General features: G+C 53.0%; 1 protein-coding gene across 1 annotated transcript; it reads right to left on the bottom strand.

Moving 5' to 3' along the window:
• Window positions 1-1,521: 1,521 nt before the first annotated feature.
• LOC104056586 (uncharacterized) lies at window positions 1,522-11,480 on the bottom strand. The gene is made up of 11 exons (XM_054054764.1): window positions 11,097-11,480; window positions 7,478-7,723; window positions 6,820-7,068; window positions 5,759-5,995; window positions 4,818-5,108; window positions 4,209-4,306; window positions 3,755-3,947; window positions 3,027-3,135; window positions 2,585-2,631; window positions 2,100-2,171; window positions 1,522-1,974 (listed from the first exon to the last, which is right to left on the bottom strand). The coding sequence occupies exons 1-11, from the start codon at window positions 11,206-11,208 to the stop codon at window positions 1,877-1,879; spliced, it is 1,752 nt and encodes a 583-aa protein (XP_053910739.1). The 5' UTR covers window positions 11,209-11,480; the 3' UTR covers window positions 1,522-1,876.
• Window positions 11,481-25,531: the final 14,051 nt, after the last annotated feature.

The following is a 25,531-nucleotide window of genomic DNA, read 5'->3' as shown; positions in this document are numbered from 1 at the left end:
CTCCCATTTCTGAGCATTTACCCATATGCTTCCCAATGCCACTTCTTGCAGTCACAGTTTCTGGAGATGTCATGAGAAGTCTCTGCACCTCCCCTCAGTGACTGCAGCAGTGTGAGGTCTTTCAGGAATTGTGAAAAGAGTTGACAGGAGTCAGTGATAGGAAGGAGAGAGGAACTGCAGAGAATCCCTCCTGGCATAAGGCAGAAAGCAGGCAGCAGGCACTGTAGGCTCTTTGTCCTGAACATTTAACTACACAACTAAATAAATACCACCTTATCAGAGAGGGCACTGAGAAAAGGACAGAAAAAGACATGATTTTCCCAGAGCTGTAAGACATGATGCTCCTTCACCACGCATGCAGTGTTCAATTCTGGTGCTCACAGCTCTAGGACAGTAGACAGAGAAGGCTAAGTATTGCGGGATTGAAGAAGTGAAGGATCTAACCTCCACATGTGATTTTCAAAAGGAGGTACACCTGGGAGAGAAAGGTGTTGTGGAGGTTACAGCCCTGGCTGGGGTCAGGATGGCTGTGGAAGTGCTCTTCCCCAGACTGCCTGGACTAAAACTAAGAGGCATTCCCCCAAACCACTGGTAGACCAGCTCAAAACTGTAAAAGGAAAGTCGTCTTTACTCAGCAGGAAGCCAGCTGTGGAACTCCCTGCCACAGGAGGCCGCAGAAGGTGGCAGTATCCGCTAAGTCAAAGAGGGATTTGAGAATTTCACACACAACATGTCCAACACGGGACAACACAAGGACTGGGGCAGCCTGTCAATCCAACATCCTAATTCCTAGTGCTCCAGACACTGAGAGTCAAGAAGAGAGATGACACTGAAGCAAAAGCCTACGATGACTGAGTTGAAGACTATAAATAGCACAGCACACCATCAGTTTGTCATACTGGAGTACATGGAAGGAGAGCCTATGTGCCCACGTCCAGGAGAAAAGAGACAGAAACATCTCAGGCCACACACAGAGCTGGAGAAAAGAGTGATCATTGCCCCATCTTCCAGTGGTCCACTCCTCACCACAGAGAGCCTTCAGCTGCCCCGCAGCATCCAGGCTCCACCGGGCAACAGCAGCCCTCCGTGTGAGAGAGACAGAGGCTGCTGAAGGCTGCACTGGGGCAGCAGCAGCCGAGATCAAGCAGATCTTAAAGGCTGCAGGATGGGATTTCCCAAGAGGGACAGGGCCAACCACACCTCACCAAATGGGAGATGAGCACCAGCACACCCAGAGCAGGCCACACGCCAACACAGAGTTCCAGGAGGGAAGGTAGATACTGAAGTATAGCACTGGGAGCAGGCATCTTCTCAGGTGTGCTTCCTCAGGGCTGCTGGGGGCTGGAAAAGTCTAGTCCAAGGTCCTCTGTGAAGATTTGTAGGGACAGGGCTTCCACACATGAAACAGAGAGGAACCACAACAAGAGGGGAGCCGTCTCATCGCAGGCAGTGCCTGCAAATCAGAACAATTTATTGGTTATTGAGACACAGCAGTGCAGCTGTGAAGGCATCACCGTCGGGCCAAATTCAAGCAGAGACTGGGGTCTAGGTGTATATGAGGGTATAGAGAGAGGAAATAAGGATGGGGAACCAGCAAGCTACTTCACTCTCAGAGAACAGTTGCAGGCACCTGTGTGTGGGTGAGACGGCTTTGGCACAGCACTGGAGGACTACCAGAACATGCCCTTGCTGACGCAAGAAGGTCTTCCCAGGACGTGAGCTGCTTCTGCTCTGTGACAGAGGATGCTGGAACTTGATTAGAAACAAAATTTTAGGGGGAGTAATAACCCAGCACAAGCTATATGTGGTCTTGCTTCCAGAGGTGGAGCACTAAGCCTCAAGAAGGAGCTATGGGTGTTGCCGTCACCACTGAGTCTCAGACAGCCACGTCATCTTCTCCCTTAATGCTCTGATTTTTTCTTGAGGACTTCAGGACAGGCAGAGTCTTGAGCTCTCCACGCTGGACACCTTTACCTGCAGAGACCAATGGCACCTAGGGCAGAGGTGGCACAGCACATGAAGCTCATGCCACCATGGCTGCCACTCTCAACCCTTTTCTGCCATGTGTGAGAAGACAGACAAGGCAATTCATTGCCTACCTGCATCTCTTTCTGCCAGAACAGTATCCTTGATCACGCAGTAATCATCCGCGTTCTCATAAGGCTGGAGTTCTGGTGACATGACAGAAACAGCCTGAGGGATCCAGCACCCATGGGAGAAGGAGCAGGGCACACCCAGGCAGGCAGCAATACTGGGAGCTGCAGGGCACCCTGCGACACACACTGGCAGGGCAGCCAGCCTGGGCACAGGTGCTGCCTGCCCTGGGCAGGGACAGTACGAGGGCCAGCTTCCCACCCTCATTGACACCACAAGGGACTCCAGTCAGGAGCTGCTGGAAAAGACAGCTTGAAGGAGGTTCTCATCTGGGAATAGCAGCTGTGGGGCACACTGATTTAGCAGGACAGACTGAGCCAGCTGGGCTGCCTGCAGCCACACCAGGATGGCAGCAGCTTCTCTGGAATAGACCTGCCCCCATCCCAGCTCCAACCTCAGCCCTGCAGGCTTCTCTGTGAGGGTGCCCTACCTGTGTAATGCTCCTCCTCAGCTTTGCTGGGCAAGGCCTTCTTTTTCCTGGGAAGGCAAAAGGCAGTCCTGAGTCAGGGCACAGGCTGACATGGCCCAGGACCCTGCTGGGTTAGAAGCATGGAGCTCTGCCCACCCTTCCTCAGGTGTCTCATGCCGTCAGGCATTGCCCATCAGCACCCAAGGCAACAGCAGCAGTCACAGCAATAGCAACAAGGGAGGGTGCCTCTCAGTCCACAGTCCCTGCCGCAGCTCCAACAAAGATGCTCATGAGCCCCAGTCAGGAGACCTACAGCTGAGCTATGGTAGGACCAGCCAGCTGCATCCCCCATGCCCAGAGAAGGGTGAGAATTGCTGCAGGAATCACCTCTCCACATCCAGCCATCCCACAAGGCAGCATGGCTTGAGGCAGAGCAGTGACTCCAGCTCTCCTGCCTACTCACCTGGACAGCACAAACCACAGGATCCCTGCAGACAGGAGGATCAGCACTGACAGCACCACCACCACCGTGACTGCCGTCCCCGGCCACGGGCCCAGAGGCTGCCCTGCAACTGAGACATAGCCAGGAGTGGGTGCCACAGCCTGGACCACGAGACAGCAATGGCCCTGACCTAAGTGTGTGATGCCTACATCGGTGTAGACACCTGCATCCAGGCTCTGCTGGCCTGACTGTTGCAGGGACCCGCAGCAAGGCACAGCCTTCCCTTGCCCTCTCATCTGCTAGGTAGGGCAGAGGGAGGGCTGCTCTGGAGCACAGGAACTTGTCCCCTCTCCTATACACAACCAGAGGGTCAAAAAGCCCGTCCAACGAGGATGCACGCAGCAAGGAGACACACAGAGCCAGGTCAGCAGCCCTAATGCCATCTGACCTTGAGCCCTCCGTGCACTCGTGCAGAGATGGGTATCATCTTCTCTATTGGAAAAGTAGAGAGACAGCTCTGTTCTCACAGGGGCTGAAGTGATGCAGCTGCTCTAGGGAGCAGGCAATGCAGCCCCTCGAAGCAGACACAGCTCAACGCCGAGTCAGGCTTTCAGAGAGGCACCCACTCTCCTTACCTCTGTCTTAGTGATGACAAGCTGAGGGCACACACAGCTCTGGCGCTGTTCCATGCTTAGCACTCCCTCCTAGAGAGGACATCTCAGCCACACCCATAACAGAGCAACCATTACCTGCAACGTAGCTTTGAAATTCCAGCAGTGAAGCAGGTCCAGCACCAGCTGCCGTGATACCCTGCACTGTCACCCTGTATTTGCTTCCAGGTGTCTGACGAGATAGTGTGTACTGAGTGACAGATTGGTTCACCAACACCTGCTCAAATTCAAGGAAGCTGCCATCGTGTGCTCTCCTGGCCGTGATGTTCACCTAGAGGAAAGACAGGGAACTGGTGGGAAGCAGCACCAATCTCTCATTCCTGCTCAGGGCAGTTCTGCGGTTAGGAGCTGATGATGATGATCGGGCACAAGAGGGAACTTGATACCACCAGAAACGTGAGCAGTATGGAGCTCGATGGCCCTAGCCAAGAAGGGCTCATATCTCTCCCCTAGGCTACCCGCACAGAGCTCCAAGCAGACAGGTGCCTGGCAAGGTGAGCAGGACCAGAGGGAGCCCTTGCTTCCCAGGTACCTGGTATCCAATGATCTCCCCTTTGCAGGACGGCAGCGCCTTCCACTGGAGGGACCCTGTTCTTGCATCCAGCCGCAGCTTCTCCACTTTGTCTGGCACTGGAAGCACAGGAGGACAGGGTCATGCACTGGACTGATCAGGATGTATCCCCACACCTGCCACAGCAGCAGCAGCAGCAGTGTGGTTAGAAAAAGGAGAGTGAGGAGGGGACAGAGGACAGGACAAGGAGGAATGGCCTGAATCTCCACCAGGGGAGGTTCAGTCTGGATATCAGAAAAAAATTCTTCACGGAAAGAGTCATTGGGCACTGGAACAGGCTGCCCAGGGAGGTGGTCGAGTCGCCTTCCCTGGAGGTGTTTAAGGAACGGGTTGATGAAGTGCTTAGGGACATGGTTTAAGGGAGTGTTAGGAATGGTTTGACTTGATGATTCGGTGGGTCCTTTCCAGCCTGGTGATTCCATGATTCTATGATTCTATGCTGTTCTCCAGGGCCCTGCACAGCCCCCTCCCCCACAGGCTGCAAGCAGACCCAGTCCCAGGACCATCAGGACAGGGAACGAAGACTCTGCTGCCGAATGAAGAGCTGGGTAATATTTCATCTAAACATACATGTTTCCTTTGTCCTGAGGAGCTGTGTGTACAGGATTGTGCTGGGGGGTAGGGAGATGATGACACTGTAGACAGTGAAAGGCTGCAGAGGCGGACAGGCGAACATTCCCTCCTGGCCATGCAGTATCTCCTCTCCCTTCAGCTCCTCAGCCTCACAGGGAGGGGAGGAAGGCTCTTCCAGACGGCACCTGGCCCGGATGTTCTTGCAGACATCAGGGACCCTGCAGGTCCAGTTAAGTTTGATGCCGGTGCTGGAAATCTCCAAGGTCTCAGAGACAACCTGGAGGATCTCTGTGGAGGAAACAGTGGAAAAGGGTCACACCTTTGTCTTCCTATCCTTGCAGCCTAACTCCATTATCCCCACCATTCCCTCACTACTGCATCCCCAGCACAATGTGGATGAGGCCATTCTGCCTTCTTCACAGACTACTCTAAGGCACTGCCTGCATCTTCCTTTGGTCGTAGACCATTCCCAGAGGTACTATGGGGGTTGCATTGACTGTGGAAGGGTAAGAGCAAGTACTTGTGGCCTCTCTGCAGCTGCCACCTTAGGGCTAGCAACAGACCTGTCCCTTTCATACCAGCAATGACTCAGCCAACAAATCCAGCAGTTAGAGCCTGGCCCTGCCCTCCTGCTCCTGGGCTGTAGAACTCTTCTCTAGGCAGACCCCCCTGGCTGCTCTGTGCACACAGCCTGCTATCCTATGGACAGTGGTAAGGACATGTCCCCTTCAGCACTCTGCATGTTGCTCCAGCTGCCAACAACATGGACGAAAATCTGGGATACAACAGCAGCAGCTTTCTCTGGAGTTAATGTCCACTCCATGCCCTGACACCCCAGGCACACAGCCCTGATGCTGAGGGACACATGCAACACTGCACTTCCTGCCGGGGGACAACAGACTGAGAGTGCTGGCAGAGTAGCTAAGTTGCTCACTTACCCACACAGGTCAAGTTTTCCTCCATTATGCCCCAACGGCCTTCACCATGCCTCACAATCCATCCACTGCGAGGAATCGTGGAGCTTTTCCTTGGATTCAGCTTCACACATTTAATCTCCATGAAGGGAGGCCAGTGCCCCTCAGGGCATCTCACGTTCACCACTTCACTTAGATTGAAGGTTCCCCGTTCTTCGTCAAAGATAAACCTGGGGTTCCCCTGAGGCTTCTGGCATTTCTCTGCACCCACAAGATGGGAAGGCAGGGTGGATAGTGGTCCTGCAGGGCATGCCAGGGGAGGGAGCAGGGATGCTCCATCCCCTTCCTTTGCACATCAAGGCAAGAGATGGAGCTGCAGGACACCACATGCAGCAGCCCTCCCACACCATGTCATCAGTCAGGGCATGAGAACAAGAAGGTCCCCACACTGCTTCCGCCAGGCCTTCCAGGAAAGGCCAGGAGAAATTGGAGCTCCAGGGATTGGTGCCATCTGTGAGGCACTCATACTATGCACAAAGCCTTCAGACTGGTGGACTAACATTTGACCCTGGTGCTCTGTTCATCCCTCATGGAGGACAACAACACCCTGAGTCCTCCTGAGAAAGCCATAAAGCCTGAGCCCAAAAGCATACAGCAGAGACTTGGAGGGGAGACCAGTACATGTGGAGGAAGTCAGGCATCTGCCCTGCCTGCACAGGCTGAGAGAACACAAGGAGCAGAGTCCTGATTCCCCAGACCCTATCACTATGCTTTTGGCCTGTGCCACACATGTCTAACAGACCTACAGCACTGCAGCCCCTGTGTCCTCTGCACATGCTCTTGTCAAAAGCTCTCAGGGAGATGTTTACTGTCTGCACCTTCAGCAAGAACTTTCTATCAACCAGTAAACCACAGGCTGGACTTGGAGCAGGATTGTGGGCTGCCTCAACTCTGCCTTCAGCAGCACACACCATTTCCCCAGGCAGGCAGAGAGCCTGAAACCTCCTGTGCACGCACAGCCTGCCTTTCCCTGCTCAGGAAAGGCAGAGCAGGGCAGACAGGAGAGATCCTGATGCCTCCCTTACCAATGCACTCCACACTGAATGAAGGCTCAATGTTGATCCATCCACGTCTGCTGTCCCTTCCAATCCAAGCTTCTCTGTGTACAGGTTTCCCATTGATGATGGACAGGACTTTTCCTGCACATTTGACATGGCTGAAGGATGGCTGGAAACCCTCAGGGCAGCTCAGCATCACTTCTTCATTGTTCTTGTAGTTCTTCTGGTCTGGTGCCAGCCAGAGCCCTTGGCCCCAGTGAGGCCTTTGACATGTTTCTGGCAGAAGTGGAAGTGGGTATTAGTTGGCATGGGAGGCTTTGAGGAGGGAAAGGGGTGTTTGGTGGGGTATCGGCAACCGCCAGCAGTCCCTCCAGCCCCTGAAGAAAGAGGGAAGGCAACACAATGACCTGTAATGACATGACCTCTTAACAAGGTTTGTTAGGAGGGAGCTGCCCTTGTACGTATCAGCTGGGACTGGAGCTGGGGTTTGTCCAGGCAAGTGATTCCCCCTTTCGGTGGGGGAATAGTCTCAGGTATCTGAGACACGGAGATCTGGGTAGCCCAAATCAGGCATCAGAAGTAGATCCCTGGCAGGAGTGGTGATGGTGGAAGCTCAGAAATGGACGAATGGGGCAGGATTTGACCACAGATCTCCATAAAAGGCACATTCTGACACCCCGCTTACCGATGCACACTACGTTCTCCTCTATGGGGATCCAGGCATTACTGCTGTTCCTCCCTAGCCACACATCTCTGTTTAGATATCCAGAATAATTCAATAGCTGAGCTGGCCCTGCACATATGACATAGGTGAAGGATGGCTGGAAACCACTGTTGCAGCTCAGAGTCACTTCTTCATTCTTTTTGTAATTCTCACGGACTGGAGCCATCTGGATTCTGGGGTCCCACGAAACAGGTCTTTGACATGTTTCTATCAGAGACAAAATTTGGTGAGGAGTATTTTTGGAGGTGGCAAGAGGAGGCTCGACACAGCCGTCTCCTCATCATGACCCTGACCGCTCCCTCTGACTTACACAAGACCCCCCTCTATTCCCGTCTACTCCTCCTGCTAGCTTCACAGCTGAAGATCTCCATGCGGAGGCAGGAGATGCTTACCAGTAAGGGTTCCTGCCTTTGAACCTCTTCCCAGGAGCACAGACCTCATCAGCTGCCTGTGGCAAGGAGCTGAGACAAAAGGTGCCCTGGCACTGCCAGAAAAGGGGGGAACACACAGGCATCCAGATCCCCCACTCCTGGACTGTCACTGTCTCCTGGCAGCTCAGGAGCCTGAGGTCAGGGTGATGTGTTGCTGTGCTTACCCTTGCAGAGAGCAGCCCTATTCCACAAGGGATGGGTCCTGCTGGAAATTCATCTGATCTGGCAGAATGATGGCACATAGTTCCCAGCACAGCTCAGCTGCACCAAACAGTTCACGGCACAGCTGCTTTGGTTCAGGATAAACCACAGCATGGAGTCCCAGTTGGAGGGAGTATTACATCTTCCTGTGCAAAGGCCACATGGGAGAGCCCTGAGGATGACTGGGCTCCAGCAGTGTCCTCGGGAGGGAGGAGGCCCGTCTGGAGGTGTGCTGGTCCCCTCACTTGAGAAGGGTAACAGAGTTTGAGCACGTCCCAGGATGATGTCCCAGACCATGAGGTGCAGTGCAGGAGAGTTACCTGCAGGCCCTCCTGCCTGTCAACGAGCTGTGGAGGGATCCCAGCCAGCATGATCCAGCAGCCTGGTAGGTGGTCTCTTCTGTGCTCTCTCCCAAAGGAAGGGGCTGTGGGACCTCACCAGCCCCAGTAGGCATCTTCTGCCATTGCACACCCTTCTGACTTGGCCCCATGAGGCAGCTGGCAGCACCAACAGCCTGCCCTCAGATCTCCACATGTACGTTCACAGCACTGGCCACAAAGTTCACACCCTACTTCATGCACCCAGCCTTTTCTGTGGATTTTACCCAAAACAAGCCTGCCTTGTCCTGCCCTGGTAAATGTGTCACCCAGACTTCCTCACCAAACTGAATGCATGAGAAGGTATCAGGGTAGGGGGTGTCCTGCCCTAAAATAGGATGAAACGCCTTTCTCCAGTTAGACACACCTCTACAACTGCCTGCTTGTTGCTAGCCAGCACTCATGGGCCGCAAACCCTTACACTGGAACAGCAGTATTGCCACACTTCCCTTATCTGGTAGCAGGTTCTCACGCCATCATCTCAATCCTGCATGCTGGCTCTCCACCGCAACGGTTAGTGGTCACCATCCCCATCCTTTGAGACAGCATGCGTTGTCCAGAACTTCCCCCTCTGCAGTTGGATCCCTCCCACTACCATTAGAACACACACTTCACCGTGACAGCTGAGAGCCTTGACAGAGCTGAAACTCCGTCTGTACCTTGTTAGGCATCCTCAAAACGTACCTTGTCGCCTCTCACCATTAAACCTCCCTGAAGCAGAACACACCCCCCTCATATTTCTGACCTAGAATGACATCCAGGATCCATCCTTCCAGCAGCATCTGGGCTACCTGCCAAGCACTCGGCATTTGACCAGGGACTACAGAGTGGGGAGGAAATCCCTCTGCTTCATGAAAGTTAACCATGCTCCAAAGAGCAGATTTCCATCTGGAGACAGGAACAGGTTTTTTTCCTACTGGAAAGTCTACAGCTTTGAAAGTCTGGCTGTCCCTAGAATGTTCTGCAATCTGAAAGGCTAGCTAGAAACACCCTTACGTGGAGGATGAAGCATGCAGTCAGAGCACAGCCTGGCTGATTTAGGAGGCTGACATTGACCTGCAATGCAAGAGGACACAATGACAAGCAGATTGCGTTCCTAAGGGAGAAAACATCAACAAGAAGAGCCAGTGAGAAAACAGCTGGCAAGGCCAAAGCACAAGAGGGGAAGAATCAGAGCATAAGGCTGTCTCAGTGGGGAGAGGTAGGTCAGCAAAACTGGGCCATAGGCTCTGTCAGCAAGTAACACGGACCTTTGTTGTCTAGTTCTGGTCTAGGAAATGCATGTGAGTCATTCAGATGTTCATGGCTATCCCTAAACAGCAAGGGCATAGGATGGGGAGAGAGAGCGAAAAAAGGCATACATCTATGTATGATTCCTTGATGACACTTGAAGCGCGCCAACTGCAGCAAAAGCCCTTGCAATGGCCTTGGACTGGCACCGGAGCTTTTCTGTCTGTGCAGGTGAAAGAAAACTCTGTCCGTGCCTGCAGCTCTTCTGGATTACTCATAACTGACTCCAATGACCCCCTTCGGTGCTGTAGATGCCAGTAGCACAGTATGGGATAATGACCAGAACCTCAATTCGGTGCCCCACACCTCTTCTGCAGGCACAGGTTCAAAAAGTCTCCCCGGCCACTCAGAGCCAATATCTCTACTGAGCCTATCACAACCTTCTCCAGATGGAACTCCTCAGGTCAAGGAGGGAAGACCTGTGACTACCAAGAGGGCTTCTCAGGGATGAGGGATAGGGAATGGGAAAAAGGGGCAGGAGTTGCTGCCGAGTAGAGGGAAATAGGCTCCATCCTGCTCTGGATAGCTGAGGGTTTGCTGGGATGGGCATCCCTCAAGCCACCAGCAGTGGCTCATATGACTCATAACCCATCGATGACTTGCTAAGCCACTTCTGCTCCCAACTCCCTGTGGAGTGAATGACTCACAGCTCAGGCCCCCGAGTCCCTGGTCCCGTTCCTGCTGTGTTCCATGAGTACATCAACAGGCAAACTGAGGGCATAGTACACACTCTCCATAGGAAAGCCCACAGTCTCCATAGGAAGAGCCCAGCACATACCTAGGAGGTGTCCCTAGCCCTCCCCGGCACAGAGAAAGAATAGAAAAATTCCAAGAACAATTCCCAGCTAATAGTGAGACTGATCATAACTCTCCACATCTTTGCTAAACACCACAGCCGCCTTCCCCTGCAACAGCAATGCTGCCTGTGTTGCCTCAGGAAGGCCACCACCACTCTGATTGTCCTGGCTTCATCTGTCCACTGTGCAACAAGAACTGGACATCTCCTGCTCCCAGGGACACTGCCCATCCCCCAGAGGAACATTGCAACTCCTAAGCTTGGGGCAGCTGTCCCAGCACACTGAGCTGCCCTCCACCCTGAAACAGAGCTTTGCCCCACCACAACTCGGCAGATGTCCAAGCATCTCAGGACTGATGCAGACACTAACTTCAGACCTCTGCAAACCACCTACTGTGGGCCAAAGAGGGTGAAGTCATGTAGCAAACATGCAGGGAGGAGCAGGAAAACCTTTTCTGTAAGAGAGAGGCATAACATACTCTTACCTGCTTCCTGGGCTCCCCCTTGACTCTTGGGATCAGAGACCTTCTCTCCCTGTGCAAGCAGCAGAGGGGCAAGGGCCAGGAGAAAGGCCAGAGGCAGACCTTGCAGGGCCATGATGGCACAAAGTTCCTGGCAAGACTCAGTCTGAGCTGCTCAGGAAAGATGTTTCTGTAAGCCAGTGCAGGAGATGTGGAGGCACAGAAATGAAACAGCCACATAGGGAAATTGCATGTGGTTCAAAAAGCTTCCTCTTTGGGAAGAGAGCATCCTGCCAGCTGCTGGGCTGCTCTTCACCCATCTGCCCACAGGTAGCAGGTCCAAGCTCGATGGGTCTCCTGGGTGCCTCGGTACAGCCTTTTCACTGGCTCCCTCAGGCCCCTACTCCCACAAACACCCTCAAAACCTTCTCACATCTGACTCACTTCTCTCTCCCTCCAGATCCAGCAGTAGATATTGAGAAAAACACCCCTGACTCACTTGCCCACCCACCCCAGGACATTCTTACCAGGCATTACTTCTGCCTTGAAATGTCTCTACTTATTATCTTGAATGGACATCTGCAGTAATCTTGCTGTTGAACACCTTGATAGACCTTTCAGACCTGACAAGCTCCTGAACCTGCCAGACACGGCTCATTTCTCTTCTCCTGCAAATCTTTACTTCTACCCTGCACCGAGCTATACTTTCTCATTGCTTTCTAGGATGTGAAGCATCTCGACATGGACAGTGCACACAGTACAGGGAGTAAGACGGTCTTCCTGGATCTGGATGGAGCCAGGCCAGGCAGGGTCTCTGGGTACGGGAGGGAATTCACTGAGTATTTACTGGTTTGTGACATAACTTCAAGTCCAGCTCACTCACACACCCCCATCCTCCTGCCTCTGAAGACACCACCACCAAGCTCTGAGCCCTTTCCAGCTTACACACTGTTGCACATCCTCAAGCTTCCATGAGTCCTGGCTCCTTGTGCTTTTGCAGCTCTCCTGAGCGGCTCCTCTTTCAATTCTGTGGTTTATAGGGCTCCTCTGTTTCCCTGGACAGAAGAGAACAAGTGCTCTACGGTCCCACACAAGTCATGTTCTGGGAACCCATGCTGACACCAGGTGAAAAGCACCAGGAGGGTGCTTTTCACCCCCTAACTGGGTCCAGTTTCCAGAGATCCATGGCATATCCTTTCCCAGGAACCATCGTCTTCAGCACTGCAGGATAGCGTTCCATCTATCTATCTGCAGTACCTGAGTAGAGCAGCAACACTAAGGAGTTCTGGAAGCTAGGTCTCTCCTAAGATCCATCCAGGAACATCAGTACATGACGTCCAGCTATCTCACACACAGCTGTTGTGAGACTAACGGGGTAAAGTCTCCTAGCAAGTTTGCAGCAAAAGGAGCAGCAGCAGTAAGTCATGTCCTCCCTGTCTCTTTGGTGGTTCCCCAGGATTTGAGAACCAGGCTTATTTTGTCTCTGTGTAGCCAGCAAAGATGCAAGCACCCAGGAGAATGGCCACAGCCAGTACTCACTGAGTAGTGTCCTCATAAAATTCCAGCATTAGATAAAGTCACTGTCACTGTCTCTGTTTGTCTAATTAAAGAAACAAAAATAGTGAAAGAAAACAGCCATCCCTCAGAAATGCACATGTGGTGCAAGAGGCTTCCTCTTGCAGCTGATGTATTTCTTTTCTTTCCCCTATCCTGAAATGCACTGGGTTCTAACAATCTGTGTTTGGTCTCTTCCTCCTTAGAAATTTATCATTTTTTGAGTTTTGTTGTCTTGGTGCACAGCACACACAAGAAAAATGCTGCAGAAATACTGAAAGCCAGTGCACCTACTCATATGCCTACCTTTCACACGGTCTAACATTAGAGCTGCTAGTTCAATTGATGATGTCTTACTTCACGGGGAGCCACATAGCAGAGTTCAAATTAGAGAAGGTTTCCAAGAGACTGTCAAGTTGCACAGCAACTCACGAATCCAAACTTGGCATGGCATGAACAACGAGAGGTGATGAGCTCCAGCTCTGTGAGACCACACCACTTCCAAGGGCACATCACGTGTGGGCTGCACACGCTCTTTGTACACCACTTTTCATACACCACTATTCATACACCCTTGCAGCAGGAATAAGTCTCACAGAGCCATTTCAACACATCTTAGATGCTTTCTAATACAGAATTCCTGCTATACCATACAGCCAGTGTGTATATTTTTGCACAAAATAAAGCCAGTAAGCTGCATAGCTTCTTCTCGATGGGGCTCAGATCCAAAGGCCGTTGATTTGCTCATGCTGAACACAATCGATGGGTTGTTTCCTGAAGATCTGGTTCAATTGTCAATGAACTAACAGGACTCAAACCACCTGCGATTTATGATCAGTTTTACTTCTGACAGGGAAGAACATTGAGGGCTAAAACCCATCCATGAAACCACACAGAAAGCAGAAGTAGCCGTGGCTGCTGAGGATTAGTCTTTGTGGACTGCATTGCTAACATATTCACCACACACCGCTACAGGAAAGTCTGTTCTTGTGTCAGACCTCAGCAGAAATATATTTGAGGCTCATCCCTGTCCCTATCCTGTACCTGTCCTTGAGGGAGCCCACTGTGAGGTGTGCCTATAAATCATCAGACAGGAGCATGGTGATGGGGTGAGTTGGTATCAGGCTACTATGTTATCCTGCAGGTGGTGGGTCAGGATCAGACCTGGGGAGGGCAACCCAGTCAGATCCAACACCAGGACGGCCAGGCAGGGGTCTTCTCTTTGCTCAGCACCAGTGTGTGACCCTGTGTGATCTGGTGGCTGGGTCCCCACATGCTGCTTCTTCCTCTCCAGGAAGCAGCATCCACCTCCATCAGGGCTGCAGCCTGCACTGCCAAGGTCCAGGGGCTTTTCTGGCAGGAAGAGATGGAAAATGCCCACAGGACCCCAGGTAGAGCCCAGCTCTGAACCCTGCTGCAGAGTCTTTCCAACCCCACCAGTCCAGAACTTTCTTCCATGCAAGGATCTTGCAATGCCATCAAGGCAACAAAGGCCAGCACGCTGAGCCACCCTGAACTTAGGAATCATCCAGCCCCATCCTCAAGGGGATGATAAAACTCAGACATCCCAGTCCCCTACAGTGTATCTGCCTCAGAGCTGGGGGGAGAACCCCAGACCTGTGGGCATAAGAAGAGTAAGGGGAGCCCCAATAATGCCGGTGTGCACATAGGTCCAGGGTGACAGCCTGGTCATGGTGGGTTATCGCATTCTGCCCTGAGCCCAATAAAACGTGAGATGGTTACAGGGACTTCTGATGGCCTGGGAGAAGGGTCGCATTGAGGCAACTTTGCTGCCACCCAACTGGTGGTGTTTTGCAGAATCAAACTCTATAACCCAAAACGAGTTATAAAGCAGGTATGTTTATTTCCAGCACTTGGGTGCAAGGGGGTTCTCCTCCTCGCTTGCACACCGTGTAGCTTAACAAGCAGCTACTTATAGTGTAAAGACATGCATAGGTATAAGTGCCTACTACATATTCACACCCTTTCCCTGCTTGGTATTATAATTACTTCTGGAAAGTTCTCTCCAGCCTTGTGCCTGCGTAGTGCCTCCTTATGGTCGTGGGCCGGGGTCTTAGGGATGAAGTAGGAAGTCTTCCTCAGGATGAATATATTTCTTTTCGAACTTTGCGCAGACTCAGTCTCCTCTGGCTGTTTTCAAACTCCTGAATCAAATACATCCAGCTTTCTGCATTCCAATGCCCACTTATCAGTGAGCTGCTGCTAGCTGGATCCTTCATTATCAACTTCCAAGGTCTTCAAGGCAAACAATGCCAGGCTCTAATGAACACTCCCAACCCACCTTGTCTGCCTTCCCTCATCAGTGGCAGCAGCTGGGGCAGGGGTTCCTTGTTGCCCAGGCCACCTAAGGCTGTCACGTTTGCTCCCAAGGCAGCTTATGGATCCACCAGCTCTGCTTGTGGCCTGAGCTTGCCTAGAACTGGTGGATTGAGAGCAGAGATGTGAAGTGCACAGCCCAGCAGGGTACAGAGATCCCAGGAGGGTACTCCTGACTGCTGGGCAGTGCTGTGGCAGGCCGTAGGTGCGGCATAACCTCCTTCTCGTCTGCCCTGACTGCTACAGCAACCTCTTTCCAAGGCAGAGAGCAGGACCTGCTGCCTGGTCTCCACAGTGAGCATCTCCCCATCTTTCTGAGTCCCTCTGTATATGTCCCCGTGCTATGACCCTCCCTCGAGACGCATGAACCTAAGCCAAGCAAGACTATCTGTTCTGGCACTGCTGCCTTAATACATGTCCCTCCACAGTGACAGTCAGCCTACAGTCCCCCACCCAGCCTACCCAGGCCCATCTGGCCTCGTGCTGCAGCCCACACCTACCCCAAATACACCTCGACTCCCCTTCACTCTCAGATTGCAACCCTCTCCCATCTGGCTGCACACTTGCTGACCACCTAGAAAGATATTTTTAGCATGCAAAATTGTACATAAGCAGTTTGCAGCTGGGAGCAGGGTGGAGTAAGGTTGGAGGGGTGTGGGGTGCTGCATTTTGGTTTGAGGAAGATGTGCTTATGAATGAGGTTTCCTGCTCTGACCTCCAAGCTGTTCCACATCTGGTCCAGCTGTTCCTGCTCCCATCCCCAGGGTCATCTTCAGCACATCCCACCCTGGTTCTTGGACAGGGAACCCAACTAACCCTCGGAGGTGGGAACTGTAAGAATTGAAGCAGCATCTCCTGCCAGATCAGTTTCCCCCCAGCCTTGCTGCCTGAAGGTGTGGCTTTCAGGGCAGGGTCTCTGCACCAAGACCAATATTTCTGACCTGCTCTTTCTGCCTTTGTGTTTCATACTCATGTTCCCCCATATGCCCTCTGGCAGGAATGGCATATTGTGCCTGTGTTCTCTTTCTCTGCCTAACTGGAGCATCTGTCTTATTTCCTAGACAAACCTTTCTTCCTCCACCTCCTTCTTCACACAAGCCTCTGTACATTGCTCCTGTTCAAATGTTCCACCCAACCCCATGTGCTGGCCCCACATGTCACAGCAGCCGATGCAGTGCATGTGTTTGTTAGAGTCGTGAGTCTTTCCTTCCGTACTTAAATAAAGGGCTTGGCATTTTCCCTTTTCAGTTCTCAGACTGTATAGCTTCCAGAGTAAAGCAAATCTTGAGGAGCCGCATATGTCACCCAGGGTAGCTGGGAACAGAGAAATGGCCAAAATATCCTGGGCCCGGGAAGAACCAGAAGAATAGGGAATAATAAGGCAAGAGGCTTTTTCCCCACTGAACTGTAGCCACTGGCCTGGTGGTGGGGTGGAAGGTGGCACAACTGGTGGTATTGGCTGGTTTTCTGGGAGCTGCACAGCCCTGTTATCACACTTGGTCCTGGTCCACTAGTACCTCACAGGAGGCATTGCTGCTGCAAGGGGTACCCTGAGCTGACACAGCTCCTGCCTCACCCATTCCAGGATGTCTCTCTGTGTCTGCATTGTGAAGTTGTCATCAGCAGAGCACTGTGCCTCCACAAAGCAGCTTCCCTCACACATGGGGCACTGGAAAAGCAAAGTCTGGGCTGAGCCCCTGCTCACCCTCCTCCTCCATGTGTGGCCACCGGGATCCTGCTGACTTCTCCCAGCCTTTAGCCTCTGACCAAGGCTTGAGGTGACATGACTTGATTCCCCACAAAGTTTGGGCAGGCGGAGGAGAAAGAGTGAGGAGGGCATTGCATGCAGGTAAGTCACTGAGAGTGGTAGGGGTGACATGTGCCCAGAGCCCAGGGACCAGCTGCCTTTTGTTGTATAAATGTACGCATAAAATCACAAGCGTTCCTAGGATCAAGCTAAAATGAAGAACCTAAAGAGACCTACAGCAGTGCCACAGCTAACCTTGGGACAAACGGAGGTCCTGTCTCCTGTAGGAAACTCCCACTTAGCATGACTCCCCTTCAGCTAGCAGAAACCCTGAAAAGCCCAAGGTCATGATAAGCAGGCTGGCGAGAAAGGTTCCCAGGTGGGGGGCAGTAGGGAGGGAGGATGCTGCTTCACCCCTGTCACAAGAAAAGTCAAACCTCTGGCTGGCACTGGGAGGTTATCAGACTCCATTCAGGGATCTTGGCAAGGCAATGCCTGTGGTAGCCCTTCTTAGTGAGAGCAGGCTACAGGGCATCCACACAGACGCTCCTGAATGTCCCATAAAAAAGGACTTGCCACGCATCATGGTGTGACTTACATTCCAGGTGCTGTACTGGCAGAGACACACTTGCCTTACGCAGAGCCCACAGCACCAGGTCTCTCCTGGCTGTTAATTACCCCAGGAGACCAGTTTGTCCAGTGCTGGTGCAATCAGCCACTGTAGAACAAGGGCTCAGCAGGGTGGGGTGACCAGCCACCCATGACACAGGTGGACAGAAACTAGGCCATGGTAATCAAGGGTATTAATGTGTTGTGGTGGCATGCAGGTGCTGCCTGGGAACAGGGCTCCAGCATGCAGTGCACAGCAGGATCAAAGCCATGTCCCATTCATCTCAGCTTTACCTTTTGCTGGAGCCAGCAGAGACAGCCGGTCAAGGAAGCACCATCACCACTTGTCCTGGCTCAAGTATCAGTTGCTTTTACTACTGCTAGCCAGGGACTATCAGCCTCACATGTTTACGACTAATGTAGCTGAGGAGGACCCATTCTCCTTCCTGATTTTTTACCCACCACGAGGTACAAGGCTGCTGTACAAGCCCTGCTCCCTTGCTCTGTTTTAGAGATGTCCCCACATCACACCTCATTTTCTTGCCCTTGTCTTCAAGGCAGGCCCTTGCACACCTTGCTTATGCCAAACCCATCCATGTAATCCAGTGTGCAGGAAGGTTTTTCACCCCAGGCTCCATGGAGCCACGCTGATGTGCTTCCTTGGAGGTCAGGGTGTCTTGACTCATGAGAAAGCGAGAGGAGATGAGAAAGCCTGGCACCATTGCCCACAGAGCTCGCTAAACTTAATGAGATTTTCAACAGCTGGGAGAAGCAATAAAGAGCTGTGATTGAATCAGCTGCAAGAAGCAACACCACGGTGCCTTCCACACTGAACACAGCACTTCCCTCCCCAGATAGGGCCATGATCCAGACTGTGCTGCCTCAGCCTGCGATGCCTGGACAGGATCTGAACAGGGCACAGGAAAAGGGAAAGGGCTGGGATGTGCCCCCAGTCACAGGGACCTCCAGATCCTGCGGGTGTACAAAGAGCTGATGCTCTCCTTTCCAGCCCCTGCATGGAGCATCACTCTCCTCACATGGCAAAAAGCAGGCACAGAGAGAAGAAGCCAAAGGGGAAGGCAGCAGCTGCAGGACACAGTGCACGAGTCAACTCTCCTCTCTGCCTGGAGGGGACTATGCCCATGTCTCCTCCTGGGAATGGCCCTGGCCCATCACCTTCCTTGAAGCTGTTCTATTTAGCACAGGCCAAAATTGGGTCAGGGAACCAAATCAAGTGGCATGGATTATTTATTACAGGACCATGCTCAGGCCGAGGAGTAACTCAGAGACGTGTAGCCTGAGCACCCACAGGCTCAAGGGTGAGGAGACCATTGCAACCCTTATCCATTGCTGAGGCATCTGGGAGAATAAGCAGGGCTCCACAGTCTCTACTTGGGGGTAGGAAAGCAGAAAGACTGGAAACATCTGTCTCACTCATGCTGCTGCATCTGGAGTGGGGTGCACGCCCCCCCCCGAACAGAAGCTCAGGGCTCACAGGGGAATGGTTCCCCAGCCTGACGCATTGTTTTACTCCAGAAGGTTTTCCTTTTGTCAGCTCTGGAATGGGTAAGGAAGCCAGGGCAAGCCTGAGGATGCTGGTTTGTGGGGTCTCTAGGGTGGACTGTGCATGTGGGTTTGTTCTGCAGGGCCTCTGGCAGGCGCTGTCCTGAGCTATGCATGTCCTCACCGACATTTCCCTCTATATCGCTGCGCTGGTTCAGAGTTCCTCCCTGCAGCAACCTCCAGCCATGAAGATCAAAGGGCAGTGATGAACCACAGGTGAAGGCTCCTCCCCAAAGCCATAGGCCAAGACCCACTGAGCCCTGCCCCTTGGCCCGCTCTCACACTGCTGGTGCCGTGGGTCACAGGGCTGCTCCCACCACTCGAGCTGAGGCCAGTCCTAGACCTGCTCTGATGTGGTCCCACTCAGGCCACCACTACAGCCAGAGCAGGTTCTTGGCATCTTTATTCCTGGCAGAACCACGAGCACTTCAGGGACCCTGTGCTATGGCTGAGAAATACTGCTAACATAATAGCCTGGCAAGAGGCAGGAGATGGAGCAAAGCTGGCACAGCCTCCTGGGATGAGCTTGGTGGAATTGTGAGCCCCATTTCCCAGGACCAGATCAAGGAGCAGCCCTACTATCTGCTGCACAGTCTTGAAGGATGGGAGCATAGCAGGTATTGGCAGATAAGCTGTTCAGATTGGTTCAGGAGCGGCGTGAGAGATGCTGGAGGTGGTAGCATTGCCCCTACGTGTTTGGCACAAGGTTACCAGCTCCTGGTAACCAGTGAAGCTCTCTGCAGTGCTAGTTCACATCAAGGATGTAGTTGTGCTCACATGGCTGCACATCATGTCACCGTAGGTCACAGGTGCTGCAGGCACCACAGAACTGCCTGTCCCTCCTTTTCAGAGGAGGTGGTTGGTTTTATTCTCTCAGTGTTTTCAACTTTTTCAAATTCACAGCCCACAGGGCTTCCAGCAGGCACACATTCAGCTGGATTCAGGGCATCGGCTGCTAAGTCCCCTGCCACCCTGTTGTGCACTCTTGACAGGGACATTTGAGCTTGTTTGAGGAAAAGTATAGCAGGGAGTTCAAGACACTGTTTACCACTAAGATAGCGATGGGATATTCTCACGCATGAGAAGCATTCACATGAGATAACAGGAGGCAGTGAGCAAACATTGCCAGGTGCTGTGCTGACTCTGCTTGTAGAAAATTAATGACACAACAAATATTTGCAGCCCTCGCACTGAAGTTAGCTTGCTTTGGCCTTGCACCTGGGGTGCTGAGGAGAGAACAAGGGGGCAGCAACATGCCTGCACAGAACGGCCCCTACCACTCCCAGCTCGCATCTGAACATGAGCTACTGTAGCTTGCAGCCATGGTGCTGGGTACGGAGCATGCACAGCCTTGCACTCCTGAGCTTGGCAACACACAACACACTGGGAAATGTAGTTCTGCTACATCAGCTGTACTGTGTGCTCTTGGTCATAACCAGACCACACATCAACCACAGGGGCTGGGGACTTCTCTGATGTATTCTGGGTTCCTTGCACTAACCAAGCCTCCTAGCAGGTTTCAACACACCCTACTGCGCTACCCTCTCCTGTTTCCTATAGGTCACAATCATAGTATCATAGAATAGTTAGGATTGAAGGGACATTAAAGATCATCTAATTCCAACTCCCCTGCCATGGACAGGGACATCTCACTAAACCAGGCTGACCAAGGCCCCATCCAAGCTGACCTTAAACACCTCCAGGGCTGGGGCATCCACAACTTCTCTTGGATGGAGATGGAGATGGAGATGGAGATGGAGATGGAGATGGAGATGGAGATGGAGATGGAGATGGAGGTGTTTTTCAGGGACTGCCCCCCTCATAAGCAGGAAGCTGTGGAACATACAGGACACAGGCAGGTGTGAAGATCTGCTGGGTGATGCATGGTAATATGGGAAAAGAACAAAGGTTGTCAGAAGACAGAAGGAGAGAGGACAACTGGAACAAAGAGGCTACAGCCACATTAAGGGAGAAAGAGAGTCATTTGAGTGACCAATGCCGATACTCCTCCTGCTCACTGCTATGTCTGAACAACCCCTCCAGGGTGGAAAACCCTCCAAGCCTTGTGCCTGCTCTGGCACAGCTTCACTCAATCACTCCTTGCAGCCATCCCTGACACCCCACCACCACCACCACACACACACACACCCCCCTTGCAGAAGCAGCCATTGATTTTCCTGAATTTGCAGAGAAGAGGTAATGGTAGGGATGGGCTCTCACACATTGTGCACGGGAGGTGTTTGTTTCAGGTTTGGCTCTGGGGCTTTCAGCAGGGCAAGCCTTCAGTTGGGGAGGATTACTGTTGGCTTATCCAAACAGACTTGTGCTGCAAAGGACCCAATGCCACAGGCCCTGGCGTGGAATAGGGGTGGGGCAGCAGCCAGCATGAGGCTTTCTGCATGGAAGCCCTGCTATGCCCCACAACAGCCTGGACATCCCATGGCCCGTGTGTCTCCCCAGCACTGGCCTGTATGGGCTGTTTGAAGGCTCCTGCCCCTGCCCTGCCTGGGTGATGCACCATCTCCAGCAGGCAGAGAGATGTTTATTAATCCCTGAGCCTTCTTCCCATGAAAGTGGAAGGGTGCAGAGCCCAGGCAGAGAAGGGCAAAGAGGACAAAGCCCCCCTCCTCTCCCTGCTGCAGCTCCACAGAAGCACAGAGCAGCCAGGGAGACCTCATTCCTGCTCTTCCTCAGCAAGCTTTGAGGAGCTTAATTCAGGGTTTGCTGCAGGCTCAGCACAGCCTGGCTTTGCACCTAGCTGCCCAAAGCGTACCTGCCTGCACTATGGGAGGGATTTGGGGCACTGGGGACCTTTAGCCACGTCTCAGCTCAACGATGCTGTGCCAGGCAGAAGCAGAGTGTGGTGGAAATAGCACAGCAGAGTTACCAGTGCTGATGAGAGAAGGGACTGTAAATACTGCAGCGGCAATTTCCACAGTCAGGGCTGTCTCCAGGGCTTTAATTTATCCGCTACAACTTAATTGGATGTAAACCCAGTCACTTGTGAGCAGCAAGAACCATGAAAAGGAAGTGGTCCTAAGCTCCTTTCTGCAAGATGCCTTGCCAGGACTCCACATCTCTGTTGCAGTGCCTTGAGCCTCTGAGGCTGCTGCTCATGTGCGCTTAAGGGAAAGGGAGAGACAATGTTTGCTCTCCTTCTGGTCCCAGCTGAGCTGGGTTTGCTCCTGTGAATGGCTCCCTGCATCACTGAGGAGGTGGAGGTCACTGGGCTGTGGGCATAGCAGGGTGCTCAGATTTTGGGTACCAGGGCTGAGCCCTGGGATGGCAGGAAAACTTCCATCCGAGCAGCTGCAGCTGACCATTGAAGTGGGAGACTGCAGCCTCTCATGCTCACATGCAGACAGCAGTCTCTCCTCTCCGTGACCACCACAGGAGACCTGTGAAGCTGCTCCCATCATGCTGTCTGAATGTTTTCAGCAGGACAGACGCATGATGCCCAGGAAGCCTAGGAATGGGGCCTGTTGCACAGTGCGGTTCCCCATGGCTGCAGCAGCCTCCCTGGCACACACCATCAATCACCCTTGCAGGCAAAGGCACCAGACTGGAGTGGTACTGGTGAGGGAAGGCATAGCTCAGACCCTGCAAGGCCAGGATGGGCAGAGTCCTGGTCCCCAGGCTCTGCCTCCCACTCATAGGAAACTTGCCCTGCATGGTCACACTCCCTTCTGAGGACCTCAAAGAGCAGAAATATGAAATATTACCTGGGGCACAGGAGGCTGCTCCCATTATAAAGAAATCAGAGACTCAGTTCCCCTGCTTTAGCCCACAGGTTTATTCTCCCTTCTGGACAAGGAAGAAAATCCAGGGCTCATGGTCCATGGTGTCCGCACTGTGTTTGGTGGCACGTGGAGCCAAGCACTGACCAAAAAGTAGCATGCCAAGAAATACTCCATGTGGCTCCTTTTCCCAGAAGGTAATGTGGAGCCAGCTGTACCACTCAGGAATACAGGTGGACTGAAGCGTTTTGGGGTAGCTGTGGTGGCAGGACAGCACAGGAGGGTTGTGGTGGCTGGGGCAGAGCTGGGCTGGCACAGGCAGGTGGATGCCAAGGAGAGAAGCAGCAGCAAAATTTGTGGGTTAGAGCAAGGGCAGATCCAGATGCAGTGAATCCCTGGGCATGAAGGATAGGACAGATCAGCAGCAGAGCAGAGAAAAGGCCTGAGGTGGAGCAAGAAGCAGAAGTCGGAGAGCTCAGGAAAGAGAAATGTGAAGAGGTGCAACAGGCACTGGGCATTCTGTCACCGAGAGGCTGCACTTCCAAGCTCCTCTGGAGCACAGAGCCCTGAGACACCATTCAGACTGGGGTGGGTGCATGGGGAGAAGCACAGTTGGGGGTTGTTCAGCTCAGAGAAGAAAAGGCTCCAGAGAGACCTTATAGCAGCCTTCCAGTACAGCAGGCGTACAGGAAAGTTGAGGAGGGGCTCTGTTTTAGAGAGTACAGGGATAGGACAAGGGGTAACAGTTTTAAGCTGAAAGACAGGAGATTTAGATTAGATCTTAGGAAGAATTTTTTTAATGTGAGGGTGGTGAGGCACTGGCATAGGCTGCCCAGATGGTGCAGGGCTGGATATATTATGGGAAGATCAAATACCCGTACCCTTGGCCTGTCTGTTCAGGAACTGGGGCTATAACGAAAAAAGTCCCGCAGCTACATCCGGGCAGTGCCCAGGGGAGAAAGAGAGTCCTGCATCTTGAAGGAGCATCTAGGTGGGACCCAGGGGAAGAAGAGTCCCATGTCTACAAGGTGGATCTGGGCACTGCCCAGGGGAGAAAGTCCTGCAGCTACAAGCTGTATCCAGGTGGGACTTAGGGAAGGAAGAGTCCTGCAGCTACAGGCTGCATCCGGTGGGACCCAGGCGTCAAGGAGTTTCATGTCTACAAGGAGCATCCAGGCAATGTCCAAGGAAGAAAAGGTCCTGCAAGAAAAGATCCCAGCTACAAGCTGCATCCACACTGAACCCAGGGAAGAAAGAGTCCCATGTCTACAGGAGCATCCAGGCACTGCCCAGGGGAGAGAGTCCCGCAGCTACAAGATGCATCCAAGTGGGACACAAGGAAGGAAGAATCCCATATCTACAAGGAGCACCCGGGTAGGGCCTGGGACAGGGAAGGATCCGAGCACTGTGTCTGTGGAGTCTGCCCAAGCAGTGCACCACAAGCATAGGTCCCCGGTGCCCACGCAGGCAACTACAGAGATGCCACCTTGGCTCCCACAGACCCTTCCAGTGCTGGGGACATCATAGATTCATAGAATAGTTTGGGTTGGAAGGGACCTTAAAGAGCATTTAGTTCCAATCCCCTGCCATGGGCAGGGACACCTCACTAGACCAGGCTGCCCAAGGTCCCATCCAACCTGGCCTTGAACACCTTCAGGTTGTGGATGGGGCATCCACAATTTCCATGGGCAACCTGTTCCAGTGCCTCACCACCCTCATGGTGAAGAAATTCTTCCTTATGTCTAGCCTAAATCTGCCCCTCTCCAGTTTATATCCATTCCCCCTTGTCCCATCACTACAAACCTTTGTGACAAGTCCCTCTCCAGCTTTCTTGTAGGTTCTTTTCAGGTACTGGAAGGTCACTACAAGGTCTCCTCTGAGCCTTCTCTTCTCCAGGCTGAACAAGCCCAACTCTCTCAGCCTGTCCTGGTATGGGAGGTGCTCCAGCCCTCCGATCATCCTTGTAGGCCTCCTCTCACCCACGCCAACAGCTCCATATCCTTTTTATGTTGAGGATTCCAGAACTGGACACAGTATTCCAGATGAGGTCTCACAAGAGAGGAACAAAGGGGGAGGATCCCCTCCCTCGCCCTGCTGGACACGCTTCTTTTGATGCAGCCCAGGATACGGTTGGCGTTCTGGGCTGTGAGCGCACATTGCCGACTCATGTCGAGCTTCTCAACCATCAGCACCCCCAAGCCCTTCTCTGCAGGGCTGCTCTCAATCACATCATCCCCCATCCTGTACTGAAACCGGGGCTTGCGCCAACCCAGGTGCAGGACCTTACACTTGGCCTTGTTCAACCTCATGGAGGTGTTTATGGAAAGGGTGGATGAAGTACTTAGGGACACGGTTTAGGGAGTGTTAGGAATGGTTGGACTCGATGATCCGGTGGGTCCTTTCCAACCTGGTGATTCTATGATCCTCCAGCCTGTCCAGGTCCCTCTGGATGACACCTAGTCCTTCCGGTGTGGCAACTACAGCACTCAGCTTGGTGTCATCTGCAAACTTGCTGAGAGTGCACTCAATCTTGCTGTCAATATCATTGATGAAGACATTAGACAGCACCGGTCGCAGTATTTTGATGCAGCCCAGGACACGGTTGGCCTTCTGGGCTGTGAGCGCACATTGCCGGCTCGTGTCGACCAACATCGACCAACACCCCGAGCCCTTCTCCGCAGGGCAGCTCTCCATCACAACACCGAAACGGTACCATCCGCCATCCGGTACCGAAACGGGGGCTCGCCCCGGCCCCGCTGCAGCACCTCGCACTCCTGAGGTTCTCACGGCATCACCCACGCGTGGCTCCTGCCCACCCCGCCGCGAGGAGGAGGAGGAGGGGCTGTGGGCTCGGCTGGGCGGCGGGTCCCAAGGAGTTAAGGGCTGTCCCCGCCCCGTCCCCGCCCGGCGGA

The sequence above is a fragment of the Cuculus canorus genome, chromosome Z, assembly GCF_017976375.1.
Source record: "Cuculus canorus isolate bCucCan1 chromosome Z, bCucCan1.pri, whole genome shotgun sequence".
Lineage (NCBI taxonomy): Eukaryota > Metazoa > Chordata > Aves > Cuculiformes > Cuculidae > Cuculus > Cuculus canorus.
The sequence above is the reverse complement of the archived record's forward strand: the minus strand, read 5'-3'. Positions and strand labels throughout refer to the sequence as shown.

Excerpts from the sequence above, each read along its gene's own strand:
- LOC104056586 (XM_054054764.1), bottom strand. The coding sequence starts at position 11,208 with ATGGCCCTGCAAGGTCTGCCTCTGGCCTTTCTCCTGGCCCTTGCCCCT. Across the intron at positions 5,109-5,758 it reads GGAAAACTTGACCTGTGTGG|AGATCCTCCAGGTTGTCTCT; the intron begins GTAAGTGAGCAA and ends TTTCCTCCACAG. Across the intron at positions 2,632-3,026 it reads CTGTGGTTTGTGCTGTCCAG|GAAAAAGAAGGCCTTGCCCA; the intron begins GTGAGTAGGCAG and ends TTGCCTTCCCAG.